Source organism: Lipomyces chichibuensis (genome assembly GCF_038497645.1).
Source record: "Lipomyces chichibuensis strain CBS 12929 unplaced genomic scaffold V1513scaffold_6, whole genome shotgun sequence".
NCBI lineage: Eukaryota > Fungi > Ascomycota > Lipomycetes > Lipomycetales > Lipomycetaceae > Lipomyces > Lipomyces chichibuensis.
The window spans coordinates 593,472-606,938 of NW_027117458.1; the positions used below are offsets into that span (position 1 = coordinate 593,472).

Here is a 13,467-nt window from a genome sequence, read left to right on the forward strand (position 1 = left end):
TATACGCTGAAGTTCGTTACTCGCAAAAAAATCGTATAGTCATGCACGTGACTTCATTGTCCGCCCTGAAATGCTTCAAATGCACAAGTAGAGGACAAACACGTAAAATTGAATAAAAAAGACACAAAATTACACAGTTGAATAGTGGTCTGCAATTCAAGTAAGCTCTCTCATAGTTCCTTACCCCATCGAATGCCGTCTTAACCCTAGCAGAATCCTTCCGCCACTAAATATTCTCGGATATTCATCTTTGTATGGCCCTCCACCACCTTGGCAGCCATCCCTGTTCAATAGCGTCGACAGCTACCGTCTCTTCGTCAAAGTAATTGTCAATATCGGGATCGCTGAGCCTTTCGGGCCCCAAATTTGAGAGCATGCGAGACTCTAAGCCGGGCTTCTCAGAATAACAAGTTGTCAAGCGAACGACAACTGATAATTACAGATCCCAGAGTTCGTTCGTAGTATGTTTAACAGACAACCGCATTCCACGCGTTGTCAGGGTAAATTAATTTTATTAGGTCATACCTAATTAGGAATACGATTACTGTACGATTTTTTGCAGACTATACGATTACTTTATGATTAGGTTCTCTATTTTGCGATTAACTTTACGAATAGTCGAATAATAGTAAATTTTGACGGTACCGTAACCGTGTCCACCACTGGATGTGCAAACCTCTATATATTTAGTACTGATAACAAGCAAATATGGCAATATCGATAATCGCAGGACAAAAAAGCAGCATCACAGCTACCGCAGTCAATTGTAGTCCGACCCGAAATCCGCACAGTAATCACCATCCATCTGACTTGATCACGAACTGTGTAGTCAGTGGGAAAGACTGGAGTTTACTTTGATTCGTAAGTCTATGGCCTCCACTACTGGAGTTTATGTTGGTTCGCAGGTCTGTTACCGCTCTACAAATAGGAAACTTTTACTATGATGCTTCTATCGTAATTTGTCAACAAGCTCTTTCCGGGCCTAACATCCCCTTTGGCACAGTCCAAGTAACCTCAGAATCCTTAAATGAGGCGACAATCAACGCTTCTGTAAAATGATACCGCCCGTGTATGCTCTCACGCTCTCATTTAAAGCATCCACGAGAGATTTGAAGTACAACGGGGCATCTTTAATTTCGCGACGCAGACGGAAAAATGATTGCCAGTATGTATGAACTCTAGAGGGACCGTTCACCTGAGATTCAGCATTCGACAACTTGTAGTCTTCATAACTTCTTGCGATGCTCCAGCCTCAATTTTTCTTCGTAACGGTTCAGCGAGTCGATATCGCTGTGCTTGTAAACTCTCCACGATTTCGGCACATACGCAAAGCAAAGTTCTTGACCCTGGTAAACAAAATATCGTGCCAGACTGGAAGCCCAAGAACGTAGGCAATGTTATACCTTGACCGGACCGAGGCGGTCGGACTTCCTGTTGGCGACCCCCACCATCGATCTTGGCAACCCCACGCTATCAGCAGCGGTTTCTTCGCGATTTTTCTCCTTCCAGTAGAGCCGCACGAACGAATAGCGTACCTTAACCGTTATCTAATGCAATATTCTGGTACCAATATAGGCAAGCCCAGTTTAGTTATGAGATGTTTGGTGGAAAGATATATTTATTTCCTCCCAGACATAAGACAATCAGACTAATCAATTAACTACACAAGGACTGTGCCTTCTGGATGCTTGTTCTCATCAGAATAGCATATATTGTTAGGAACAGAATAAATATCATGTAATTATTATTAATTTCCTAGCTTAAGCGTAAGAGTGGGAACCGGATCTTACTATTACGTACATATGTAATCGACGATAAATCACTATAAGTATGGACACACACCTGGAAGGGAGAAACGAGAACGACGTCATCAGAGCTGACCCGAAGTGTTTTGCAGCAGGTCTGCACATTTTACTTCGACAGCTTTACCACACAGACTTGAAGCGGACCCGACTCCTAAGTCCGAAGATAGATAAAGTCCAGTTTCCCCCGCGTGATCTCTTCATCCAATATCGACTCAATTGCAATCCGAACGATTGGCATTACGGACATTGACAATGACTAGTGGGTCAGTTTCTAATGTTACTGCTGTGCTTGACTTAGCCCGCAACATTCATTCTTTGATAAAGGACCAACAATGCAGCTAGTTGTCACGACACAATCAAATCAATTACAGTTGTATCGCCGTGGATAGTGCTAACGAATTAATTGTACAGACGTGTTTTTACTCTCAACACAGGCGCAGTTATTCCTGCACTCGGTCTCGGCACCTGGCAGTCTGGGCCGAATGAGGTCTACGAAGCCGTTTTGGTCGCGCTGAAGGCTGGATACCGCCACATCGACACCGCTTACGTGTACGGAAACGAGGCCGAGGTGGGCAAAGCCATTAAGGACAGCGGCATCCCTCGCAACGAAATCTTCCTGACAACCAAGCTTTGGGGCACATACCACACCAAGCCGGAAGTCAACCTCGACATTTCGCTCAAGAAACTCGGTGTCGACTACGTGGATTTGTACCTCATTCATTGGCCATCACCGCTTAATCCGAACGGTAACCACGAGTTTTTCCCTACTTTACCCGATGGCACGCGTGATCGTTTGAAGGATTGGGATTTTGTCAAGACGTGGGAACTTGTGCAGAAGTTGCCTGAGACGGGCAAGGCGAAGGCTGTCGGTGTGTCGAATTTCTCGAAGGTGAATCTTGAGAAATTGTTGACTGCGCCGACCACCGAGGTCGTTCCGGCTGTTAACCAGGTTGAACTCCACCCGTACCTCCCGCAGCAGAAACTACTTGACTTTGCAAAGTCAAAGGGTATCCACATCACTGCGTACTCGCCCCTCGGCTCCACCAACGCCCCATTGCAGCAGGAGCCAGCCGTGCAGGACATCGCGAAGCGGCTCGGCAAGTCACCCACGCAGGTGCTCATATCGTGGGGAATTTCGCGGGGCACTTCGGTTATCCCAAAGTCTGTCACCGCTGAGCGAATTATTTCAAACTTCGATGACTTCGTGTTGGAGGAGAAGGATATAGACGCCATTAATGCGATTTCGAGGACGACGGCAAAGAGATTGATTAACCCGAACTGGGGCGAGGTTGTTTTTCATGATGATTAGATGTGTAATTGATAGACATTCTATGTGTATTGATAGATGTGCTCCAAAGAAAAACAATCATACTGAGTGATGCTGCAAATAACCAATACTCCGTCCAAATAACGTATTCGCAAAATTCAACCAATTTACAAGTCATCAAACGGACAAGTGTTCTAGCTCTGCGCCTTCCAAATCCTCGAATTTCCGTTTCGCTGACGTTTGGATATTGTCGTCATCAAGCAATGCTTGAATACTCATCGCATTCCGAGACTCGTGAAAAGGTGATTGGAGAAGTAACGGGAAATACGAACCATTCGCATCCGCGCTAATCGCGCGTTCCGTCAAAACCCGAAGGCCGCGCATTCCAACGCCACGGAGGACGGGACTCGCGATGGCAGTGGCTACTCGGTCAGCGTCGGAGCTAATTTGGACTATGCGTTTGCGAATGTCGGCCAGCGGGTGACACGAAGTGAGATCGATAGCATGCTCCTTGGCGAGCTTGACAGCCAGTTTGGCGATCCGGTGGACAAGTGTCGGAGGTGGTGTGGGCCCTGCAAAAGGCGTAGCACGCGGGTCGGAGAGATGCGTGTCCAGTGCGCGACAGAGGATACGGTCTTGGGATGGTGTCCATTTTGACGAGGGTGAAGAACCCCCTGGGGGAGTGTCGGGCTCAGATGAGGAATCTTCGTCACTCGAAGCCAATCTTGATGACGACCTTGTTGCCATTGGACTTCGAGGAGCGGAAGTGACGAAGGGGGTGCATGGTGTTTTCAAATCCGAGTAGAAAACAGGCACTTGCCGGGCGGAGGTACCTGGCGGATATTCTATCCGTGCTCGCTTCGTCTGAGTCGACATCGAAACCGGTAATGGGGACAATTGCGCAGAATGTATACTGTTGCTCGTCAGCGCTCGAGTTCCCCGAGTTCCGGGTGTGCGAACCAATGCCGGAGATTTGAGAGGATGATCTTGCAGTTGCTGGCATCCGCTGGACGTAGCGGCCAGGAATGGCGGAGGGAGAGTAATGTCGGGGGGACGCAGGGCACGGGACTTCATGATGTCGTTGACTATGAATACAAAGAATTATTACAAATGATGCTGAACGAATGCGAGAGACTATGATGCCACTTGTATTTATGATGCCAGGAGGTGTTGTGTTTGGTTCTCGCGACGCGTCGTAACGCGTTGAAAACTACGTGACCCTGCAATGGTGCAACAATTTGAGTTGTGATTTTGTGAGTTGTGAATGTCCTGATCACGGGTCGTCATCGCCGCCGCTTGTTGTCGATGACGTCAATGGCCGATGTTGTTTTGGTCACCGGACATTCTATGGTGGAAGGAAGCATGTACTAATTCAGCAATGAAGATCGACTACCTAACTGAGGAGAGTGGAGAATCATCAGCAATTACAATTGCATTGCCATTTTGAACACTGCAAAATACTTCATTGAACTCTTATATTTTCTGATCTCGACTTTCTGAAATTGTACAGTTTTGTGCTGCTGGACAATAAATGATTAATACTATTACTGGTACAAAACTCAAAGAAACGTGTCAGTCCATTATGTCACGTGTGGCACACGATGAAATGGGGCTAGCTAGGGTTTATTTTAGGAATGGCAAAACCTTTTTATTCGTACGCGATCCGGCAGACGCTGTTCATCAATAAATAATTGGTCTGTCCCGGTCGTTACTGATTTTGTCTGTCTACAATTCTATTCACACTCTCAGTCAGCATCTGCTGTAATTTTTGAGGAGCTTACGACAGGTCGTCGATTCAGCAATCAGCATGTCCACTGTCGCCTATCGAGCCCTGCATCTGCCACTAACTCCTGACATCCGCGGCACTCCGTCACCCCAGCCAACCCATCTGTCCGTCCCTGGACTGAACACGCCAAATGGCCATCACCATGACTTCCCACGCGTGCTCGAAAGTACGCCGTTCTACGCGGCCAAGCCATTTGCTGGAAAGGAGGCTCAGATGGAGCATGGTGAGTATTCCTGATATGTGCACCGTGATCTAGCTGTCGAATGCAGTCTAATAGATTTCGGCAGTAATGGACGAGCTTGACGGTCGTGGATTTATTCCGGACAACCTGATCGAGCATGAGACGAAGGTGCGTTCTTTTGTTGTGGAGCAGACTGTTGCATATCGCATCTTGAGTTGGTGATTCTAGCTGTGAATCGATGCTAACATTCCGACTCAGTGGTTTTATAACTCACTCGGTATCGACGGTATGCTTATTTTATGCAAATATTTTTCTTTTTTACCGCTCTTGTTGTCAATTCATTTGGCCTGATCGGCTGTTTCTGTCCCCGCATGTATGATCGCTGCTGGGACTTCCACAGCCGCAGTTGAGTAGCTTAGCTACCTGTGGCGTTGTAGCCACATTATTGTTAGTAGTGCCCCGTGCCCAAGAAGCCGCATGAGCCGCATCATTTTAAGAAGAGCTTGTCTTTTCAGCGAGAGCCGTAACTAATAGCACTTACCTAGATCATTACTTTGCTGCCGAGTCGGTCGAAAATATCGCAAATCATATCCTGTCGATCTATGGCGCGAAAGTTGCTGCGTTCTCCCGCAAGGACCATAAGCTCGAGCTCCGGCTAGACCGTGAAGATGAGGATCGTGCGGTCTACATCGACACTAGTGTCCCCGGCGTCTCAAATCTATCCGGTCCGCAGTACGAAGAGCGCATTGACGCAAAGTATCTAAACGGATCCGACAGCACGCGTGCTTATAGAGTAGAGACCTTCAGATCCGTCACAAAAGCGGTCGACGACGTGACTGAAGATGAGCCGCATCAGTTCCGCTGTTACTTCGTGTACAAGTGCAAGTACCCGGATGTCGAAATCACTCCTGGGGAGGTCGACATGCAGAAAATATCTGACAAGTTGTTCTACGAAAAAGCCTCCGAGAACACAAAGAGTATCTACAAGTCTGTTATTGAGCGCGCAGCCCGCCAGATCTCTGGCCCTGTGACTGAGATGTTTGAAATTGAGGGCACCAGAGAACGGCGACTCATTATCGGCTACCGTCAGCGTTCGGCCAGCAATTACTTCTCTGCAATCTCTGACTTGTACCACTACTACGGAATGACGTCTACCCGGAAGTATGTAGAGCAGTTTAAAAATGGTGTTACCGTCATGTGCATTTATCTGTCTCCATCGCCAAAGTCGGCTAAGTATCCGCCAATCGAGCATTCCATCCATCAGGTTATCAAGGAGGCCTCATTACTGTACTGTCTTCCAAAGAATCTATACCAGCCACTGTTTGCCGAGGGTGAGCTTAGTCTTCAGGAGTCTATTTACGCGCATTGTGTGACAATCTTTGTCACCCATTTCTTGAACCGCCTCGGTCCCGAGTACGGTTCTCTCCTGTCGATCTTGCACGAGGAGAACTCATCGCACCAGGAAGTTCTCAGCAAGATCAAGCGTCGACTGCGCCAAGAGACATTCACTCAGGAGTATATTTTCGATATCATTTCGTCCCAGCTCGAACTTGTGCGTCAATTTTACCTGTCTTTCGCTTCCACGCACTATATCCAGTCCGCAGGCGAGGATTTGGAATTCTTGCCAACTCTGTCGTACCAGCGTCTGAAATCCGGCAGTGTCATGACCGACGAAGAGCTTACCAAGCTCGTCCGCCGCAATGCCGCGAATGATCACCACATTATCGTGATGGACGAGTTCCATTTATTCAACAAGCATGTTCTGCGCACGAACTTTTACACGCCATCCAAAGTTGCACTGTCATTCCGTCTGGACCCGAAGTTTTTACCACCGCTCGAATATCCGCAGCCACTGTACGGAATGTTCCTCACTGTCGGCCAGGAGTTCCGTGGGTTCCATCTCAGATTCAGGGATATCGCTCGTGGCGGCATCCGTATAGTCAAGAGTCGTAGTGCCGAAGGGTATAATATCAATGCTCGCAGTTTATTCGACGAGAACTACAATCTTGCCAACACGCAACAGCGCAAGAACAAGGATATTCCCGAAGGCGGATCTAAAGGTGTTATTCTACTCGACTACGAGCATCAGGATAAAGCTACTGTCGCGTTCCAGAAATATATTGATTCAATATTGGACTTACTGCTTCCGGTTCAGTCGCCGAGCCTGTCTAGTCCGATCGTCGATCTATACAAGAAGGAGGAAATAATCTTTATGGGACCGGATGAGAATACGGCCGGTTTAGTCGACTGGGCCACATTACATGCTCGCGAACGCGGTGCGCCGTGGTGGAAGTCATTTTTCACTGGCAAGAGTCCTGAGCTCGGTGGAATTCCGCACGACGAGTACGGCATGACGAGTTTGTCCGTGCGCGAATACGTAACTGGGATTTATCGCAAGCTTGATATCGATGGCACGACGGTGCGCAAGTTGCAGACTGGTGGGCCAGATGGCGACTTGGGATCGAATGAGATTTTGCTGTCGAATGAGAAGTATGTGGCCGTGGTTGATGGCTCTGGTGTGCTCGCAGATCCTAATGGTCTGGATCGTTCCGAATTGATCCATCTTGCAAAACAGCGCAAGATGATTTCTAACTTTGACGTTTCCAAGCTGAGTAAGGATGGCTACCGCGTACTCGTCGACGAGAAGGATGTGGTGTTGCCATCTGGAGAAATTGTCGAGAATGGCACTACGTTCAGAAACTTGTTCCATCTCCGGGAAGGAAAGGAAGATGTTACTCTGTTTGTTCCCTGTGGCGGTCGTCCAGAGGCTATCAACATCAATAACGTGTCAAAGCTCATTGTCAATGGAAAATCTACGATTCCATACATTGTTGAAGGCGCCAATCTCTTCCTTACACAACAAGCAAAATTGAAGCTCGAGGCCAGCGGCGCCATAGTTTTCAAGGACGCCAGCGTTAACAAGGGTGGTGTTACGTCCTCTTCTCTGGAAGTTCTTGCATCGCTTGCATTCGACGATGAAGGATTTTACAAAAACATGTGCGTGTCCGACGGCAAGCTTCCGGAATTCTATAAAGCGTATGTCGAGGAAGTGCAGAAAATCATCAAAATGAACGCGTACCTTGAATTCGAAGCGCTGTGGCGTGAACACGAAAAAACTGGCGAGCCGCGTTCGATTTTATCCGACGAACTCTCGAACGCTATCACGAATTTGACTGAGGAGTTGCAGAATTCGCGGTTGTGGGAAGACACAGTGTTCCGGGACGTTGTACTCAAGGAAGCCTTGCCGAAATTGTTGCAGGACACAATCGGCCTGGAGACAATTATCCATCGTGTGCCGGTCGCGTATATGAAGGCAATCTTCGGATCATATCTCGCTGGACGATTCGTGTACGAGAATGGGCCCAATCCGGGACAGTTTGCGTTCTTTGAATTTATGGTTAGGAAGCGCCAGTTGGTAGATCAGTAATGGTGGTGGCTAGATGGTCGCTGTATTGAAGACATTCGAGTTTGACTGTGGATTTGTATTTTGTGTGCATTGGCTAGGTCGGATATTTCATGTTATAGATCGGCTTGCATCGACTGCGGTATATCGTAAATATAATATTCTTACACATGCCTACATATTTCGTCCTGACAATGACTTTTATCCGCTATTAAGCGAATACCAATATACCACTACAACGTTGGCAAGGGGAAGGAAGACAGTGAAGTCGAGGACACTGACGATGAGATAATCGAGTTAGACACTCGCAGAATTAGTCTAATGTTTAACGTAACCTAGTTTAGTTTACAGTGCTTTTCGAACTTCTCCATTAGGAAGTTTCTGATATTTAATGGCTTTATGGTCAGTCTGATCGCGTTTGACAACACTATTCTTGACCGCGAAATTATGATGGATTGCATACGCGTTTGCATGACTTGATCGACCGACTCAAGCGCGATGTCTACATTTGAAAATAATATGGTTGTTTTACTCTGCAGTTGCGGGGAATCAGTTGTAGCTGGGATCAATTCTTAGTAGTAGTCCCAGATTTTTTGTTCGCCGGATAAGATGTGTGTGCCACCGCGCACCGACCATTTGTTTACATTTGCGTTGCAATTTGAACTGAATCCTTTGCTCCGCATGTCCACAACTCATTGCTTAGATATACCCATTAAATTCTGTTGGATTTCTTCTGTAATCTGATGCACACTGCCAGTATTTCACTGAATGGACTAGTCGTACTAAAATCTAATACAGTACACATCAACTTAAGTTGCATTTAGTCGTTGGGATTCTCCAAGTTCAGGATGTTAGTATGTATCTACTAATAACAGAGCTCATTCTAAACAATCTAAAGGCATCGCGCAATATCTCTCAGATCTCGTCATTCGACAGATGACTCTCCGCTCTCCCCACTCTCAGCCACGACACTATCAGGCAGACCACCATCTCCACGTAAGTTCCTTCCAATCCTTTCGCCGGTTCATCCACCGCTAGCGCGACTAATCAAATCGCTAAACCCACTCCTATCCCACCATCGCTCAGCCGCGTCGTCAACCCGTACGACCGCACATTTGCTCTCGTCATGGAGCGCCCAAACAGGCGACGACGCGGTCTCGGACGTGGCCGACAAGTTCGGCGTGTTACTCGCCGAGATGGCGAATTTAGAGGAATCCTATTCCGAGGGCATCGACGATGTCAAGATGGTACTGAAAACAATCCAGGACGTTGAGAACTCTATTCGTCCTGCCAAAACGCACCAGACCAAACTTCGGGATCAGGTTAACAAGGCGTCAATTAAACCCGAGGCCGGCAGGAAATTGGAGCAGCTGGAGCGCGAGCTTGTGCGTGCTGATGCCGAGGTTTTGGTTGCTGACGCGCAGCTGTTGAATGTTACGAGGGAGAGACTGCGCGTAGCGTGGCGAGTGCAGCTGGATGCGTTACAAGAGCGATGTGAGAAGGAGTTAGTGCTGGTTAAGTACGGCCGTGAGATTCTCAGATTCTTAGATGGTGAGATCATTGTTCCTGGTCAGAATCTGCGTGCATATCGAGGTGAGGCCAAAACTAGAGACATCCTGGGAATGGTGGAGGACGAACTCCGAGGGTGGAGCCCCGGGTGGGGCAATACCGAGGAACTGTGTGATGATGAGAATGTGAATGGCGATGTTTCTGTTGCGACTGCTGCTGCTGCTGCCGCTGCTTCGGCTACTGCTTCTATGGTCCTTGCGCGCAAATGATTTGCCTTACGTTGCGTTTACTGTACTGACATGCTTTATAAGAACTGTATATTTAATTGTTCTATATTTGCAACATTCCTAATACAATGATAATACTAATCGCACAAAATTAACACCAACCAGTAACCGATCCAAATGATGCTTTTGTAGCCCGTATCAAAATAAGTGGAGTACGTAACGAAGATATGATACAAATGATCGAGAAGAGAAAACATTATGCGTGGAAATTAAAAATTAAAGCACTATAATCCAAGTCTATTAATCTGCTGTACTTGCCATCAAAATCTCATCCTCTTTCTCGTGAGGTGAGAACTTCGGCGACTGTGATTTCTCGTTGGACCGCATCGACAAATGTTTGCCGACTTCGTAAAACGAGATCATGATAGCGCAAGACACGGACACTTTCATCATACGTGGTCCTAAACCTCTAAATAATCCCGGGATGCCTTCTTCCTTTGCGATCTTCCTCAGCAATGCAAGCATGCTATCCATTGTCGGATCACGATTGCGCAAGACCTGTCTCCGCGTCTTCCCGACATCGAAAGGTGTCGTCACGAACGCTGCAAAGCTGCCGGACAGAGCACCGGCTGCAAACGCCTGGACAAAAGTCTCCGCCTCGCCGGGTGTCCGGCCATTGTTGTATCGATCCAGCACCTGCCGGCATTTCTCGTAGCCGGTCCAGTACACGGCAGAAAACGGCACATCTCGCCATAATGTGAGCGCCAAACCGCGCCACAAGGCGCCGATGCCCTGCTCTCGAACCATAACTTTCACGCCATCCCATGTCATTAAGAAGGCGTCTCGAGATGACCTCAATTGCTGGTTTGATGACGCAACGGATTGCAGTCGTGTACGGAAAAGCTCAAAGGGTGACACGGCTGTAGTTGAGAGCATTCTCGCAAAACCACCGGCTATTAGTGGTGCAAGGGTACTTGATTGTATGGGAATCGCATTTCGCAGATGGTCGTACCCGACAAAGTAAATGACATTCGATGGAATTGTCATGACCAATGTAGGCGACAATCCACGCCATAAAGCGGTTATTCCCTCATTTCTGGAGACTTTTGTGAATCCATCCCATGTACCACTGAATAGTTGCCGCTGCGAATATTGTTGGACCGCGCACTCATCAAAATGCGACGCCACGCAGTAGTCGACTGAGGACGGCATGCTGAATACATCCCGGCAGCATGCCTTCACGCCTAAATCTGCGGTCGTTAGCTTGGGGAGGTTTAATTCCGGCAATGGGTACGATTTCAGCGGCGATGGATTTGCTGGGACGCATTCTTGTAACTGCAACCGGACACGTATGACATCGAATGGCGTGGCTGAGCTGTTAACAAATTGTACAATAATTTTCGAAAATATACGATGCATACCGACCAGCGAATTTATCAGCGATCCCGAACACGCAGAAAGCATTCTCTGAAATGTAGTGATCCCGCTCAGTTCCTGACTCCCTCTGGAGGCAGACGACGTCGACGAGCTCATTTCTGCCGTAGCGTCAATATCTTTTGGACACCTATGCGCTCTCGAAAAGTACTGAGAAAATGCGCGTAATCGTCGATGATGGCCGCGCCACCTGCTATATGCAGCTCAGGCAAGCAGAAGGCGAAATCGATCGAATCGAATATTTCTGTGGATCCTTTCAATGCCACGATACGACGTATTATTTCAGCAGACTGCGTGAACAGTAGTGGAAAAGACTCACTGCCTGCGTGAAAGTGAAAAGGTCCTGGCAATTATCTCGCAAACGGTGTATTCTATCCGTTTCTGGTGGGAATATATTTATGTGGTAATAGTGAATATAGAGCGGTACGAGCCCCATCGCTGCGCTCAGCGAGAAGCTGGAAGTGAGAGCGGGTTTTCTAGCATGGCCAAGAAATGTCGTGCGGCTTTAAAATTTACATGAGTAGTATGATTTCATCGAATGTAATGATAACAGTCATATTATATACATAATTGGCTCACCCAACAAAAGCCATGCGTTCCTCATATGTATCCACTGCCGCTTGCACTATATCAATTTGCCGCACATATTCCTGATGCTGCTCCGTCAGAGCGGCAGCTTCCTCCTCCAATACGGCAATTTGTCGCTTTAGCTCCTCGTTATCTTCTTCTAACCTACGTTCCTTCTCACCCAAGATGTCGGAGAGTTGTCTAATGTATCTAGTGCCTTCGTCCAGCAGTTCCTTCCAATGTACCATCATCATCTCATGGGCATCGCCGTACGTCCTTGTCGGACCGTCCAATTTATTGTCCACGCGCGATATTCCCATTAAATTCGTATTCGGCTCGTGCTGTTCTCCCGTAGATTGCTTCTTCGCAAAACTAGAAGACTCCGGCGGGGTAAATAATCTACTCAAGTCACTGTAATCCCGCCTCGCAGGCGTCGGCGTGGTGGGCTCCTCCACTCTCCGCCTCTTCGAAGGCGTCAACATTGACTCATCCACGCTGCTCATTAGCCTGTCCAATTCTGGATCATCAAACTCGTCCTCGTTCTCTACCGTATTACTCGACTGCTGCGAGAAATTAGACTGGCCAGCCTGGTGGCCGGGCTGGTCCACCGGCGTGTGAGGGGACGGCTGTGTGTTCACAGGATTATACGCCACTGGACGGGACGGTGTCGCAGGCGGCCGTAATGGCGTTGCACCAGTGCGAGCGGCGAATTCGGGCGAGTCCTCGTATATGAAGAATTTGCAGCGGTTCTTATCCTGGAATTTAAGCGGGCAGGAGTAGTATGCTCGATTCTAGTCATACAAATCAATAAATCTAATTTGAATATTGAGGTATGAGTAAGAAGAATTGGCTACATACGTCTTTGGCTACTCGCCTGAAAGATGTGCGAGGCGGACTGCAGTCGCAGCTACATGAACTCAGCACTCCGGAGTCACTTACAATATCAATATTCATACCACCATTCGCCATCAAGATACAGTCCCTACTTCACTCAGTAATTCATCCAGTCATAAACATCACGGCTCAACTTACACCCATTTTTACCACCTATGTAGGTAACCGGGGTGTTCGCAGGTGTTGTAAGATTACTCCGCTACAAATATTCCGATTCGTTTCGATTGTTCAAAATCCGCCGTCCATATCATCAACCAAAATTAACGCGCCCTCATTCTCATCAAAGTTCAATCTCTGATATGCTACATCCATATCTTGATGATGGAGAATATCTCGATTGTGTACGCGCATTTCCGCGGTGGTCGCATACCGAGAGCCTCTTCGCCCTAACCCA

General features: G+C 47.8%; 6 protein-coding genes across 6 annotated transcripts; 3 read left to right on the forward strand and 3 right to left on the reverse strand.

Annotated features, from left to right (window-relative positions):
* Positions 1-1,946: 1,946 nt before the first annotated feature.
* On the forward strand, positions 1,947-3,200 carry V1513DRAFT_440283 (NADP-dependent oxidoreductase domain-containing protein). Its single transcript, XM_066897335.1, has 2 exons — positions 1,947-2,068; positions 2,217-3,200. The coding sequence occupies exons 1-2, from the start codon at positions 2,058-2,060 to the stop codon at positions 3,112-3,114; spliced, it is 909 nt and encodes a 302-aa protein (XP_066755198.1). The 5' UTR covers positions 1,947-2,057; the 3' UTR covers positions 3,115-3,200.
* On the reverse strand, positions 3,036-4,316 carry V1513DRAFT_440285 (uncharacterized protein). Its single transcript, XM_066897336.1, has one exon. It carries the CDS (start codon positions 4,144-4,146, stop codon positions 3,250-3,252), a length of 897 nt encoding a protein of 298 aa, XP_066755199.1. The 5' UTR covers positions 4,147-4,316; the 3' UTR covers positions 3,036-3,249.
* Positions 4,317-4,726: 410 nt separating this feature from the next.
* V1513DRAFT_440286 (Glutamate/Leucine/Phenylalanine/Valine dehydrogenase-domain-containing protein) lies at positions 4,727-8,617 on the forward strand. The gene is made up of 4 exons (XM_066897337.1): positions 4,727-5,081; positions 5,146-5,207; positions 5,298-5,325; positions 5,585-8,617. The coding sequence occupies exons 1-4, from the start codon at positions 4,880-4,882 to the stop codon at positions 8,464-8,466; spliced, it is 3,174 nt and encodes a 1,057-aa protein (XP_066755200.1). The 5' UTR covers positions 4,727-4,879; the 3' UTR covers positions 8,467-8,617.
* A 463-nt stretch (positions 8,618-9,080) lies between these two features.
* V1513DRAFT_440289 (Eisosome component PIL1/LSP1) lies at positions 9,081-10,333 on the forward strand. Its single transcript, XM_066897338.1, has 2 exons — positions 9,081-9,292; positions 9,341-10,333. Coding segments are annotated over exons 1-2 (882 nt in total). The 5' UTR covers positions 9,081-9,290; the 3' UTR covers positions 10,221-10,333.
* V1513DRAFT_440291 (mitochondrial carrier domain-containing protein) lies at positions 10,252-12,076 on the reverse strand. Its single transcript, XM_066897339.1, has 2 exons — positions 11,600-12,076; positions 10,252-11,548 (listed from the first exon to the last, which is right to left on the reverse strand). Exons 1-2 carry the CDS (start codon positions 11,709-11,711, stop codon positions 10,479-10,481), a joined length of 1,182 nt encoding a protein of 393 aa, XP_066755202.1. The 5' UTR covers positions 11,712-12,076; the 3' UTR covers positions 10,252-10,478.
* Positions 12,077-12,136: 60 nt separating this feature from the next.
* Positions 12,137-13,432, reverse strand: V1513DRAFT_440293 (uncharacterized protein). The gene is made up of 4 exons (XM_066897340.1): positions 13,212-13,432; positions 13,136-13,161; positions 13,038-13,086; positions 12,137-12,970 (listed from the first exon to the last, which is right to left on the reverse strand). The coding sequence occupies exons 1-4, from the start codon at positions 13,215-13,217 to the stop codon at positions 12,188-12,190; spliced, it is 864 nt and encodes a 287-aa protein (XP_066755203.1). The 5' UTR covers positions 13,218-13,432; the 3' UTR covers positions 12,137-12,187.
* Positions 13,433-13,467: the final 35 nt, after the last annotated feature.

Excerpts from the sequence above, each read along its gene's own strand:
- V1513DRAFT_440285 (XM_066897336.1), bottom strand. The coding sequence starts at position 4,146 with ATGAAGTCCCGTGCCCTGCGTCCCCCCGACATTACTCTCCCTCCGCCA.
- V1513DRAFT_440286 (XM_066897337.1), top strand. The coding sequence starts at position 4,880 with ATGTCCACTGTCGCCTATCGAGCCCTGCATCTGCCACTAACTCCTGAC. Across the intron at positions 5,082-5,145 it reads GGAGGCTCAGATGGAGCATG|TAATGGACGAGCTTGACGGT; the intron begins GTGAGTATTCCT and ends AGATTTCGGCAG. Across the intron at positions 5,208-5,297 it reads TGATCGAGCATGAGACGAAG|TGGTTTTATAACTCACTCGG; the intron begins GTGCGTTCTTTT and ends ATTCCGACTCAG.
- V1513DRAFT_440291 (XM_066897339.1), bottom strand. The coding sequence starts at position 11,711 with ATGAGCTCGTCGACGTCGTCTGCCTCCAGAGGGAGTCAGGAACTGAGC. Across the intron at positions 11,549-11,599 it reads GCTGATAAATTCGCTGGTCG|CCACGCCATTCGATGTCATA; the intron begins GTATGCATCGTA and ends TTAACAGCTCAG.
- V1513DRAFT_440293 (XM_066897340.1), bottom strand. Across the intron at positions 13,087-13,135 it reads TATCTTGATGGCGAATGGTG|CTGCGACTGCAGTCCGCCTC; the intron begins GTATGAATATTG and ends GAGTTCATGTAG. Across the intron at positions 12,971-13,037 it reads TCAGGCGAGTAGCCAAAGAC|AATCGAGCATACTACTCCTG; the intron begins GTATGTAGCCAA and ends TTGTATGACTAG.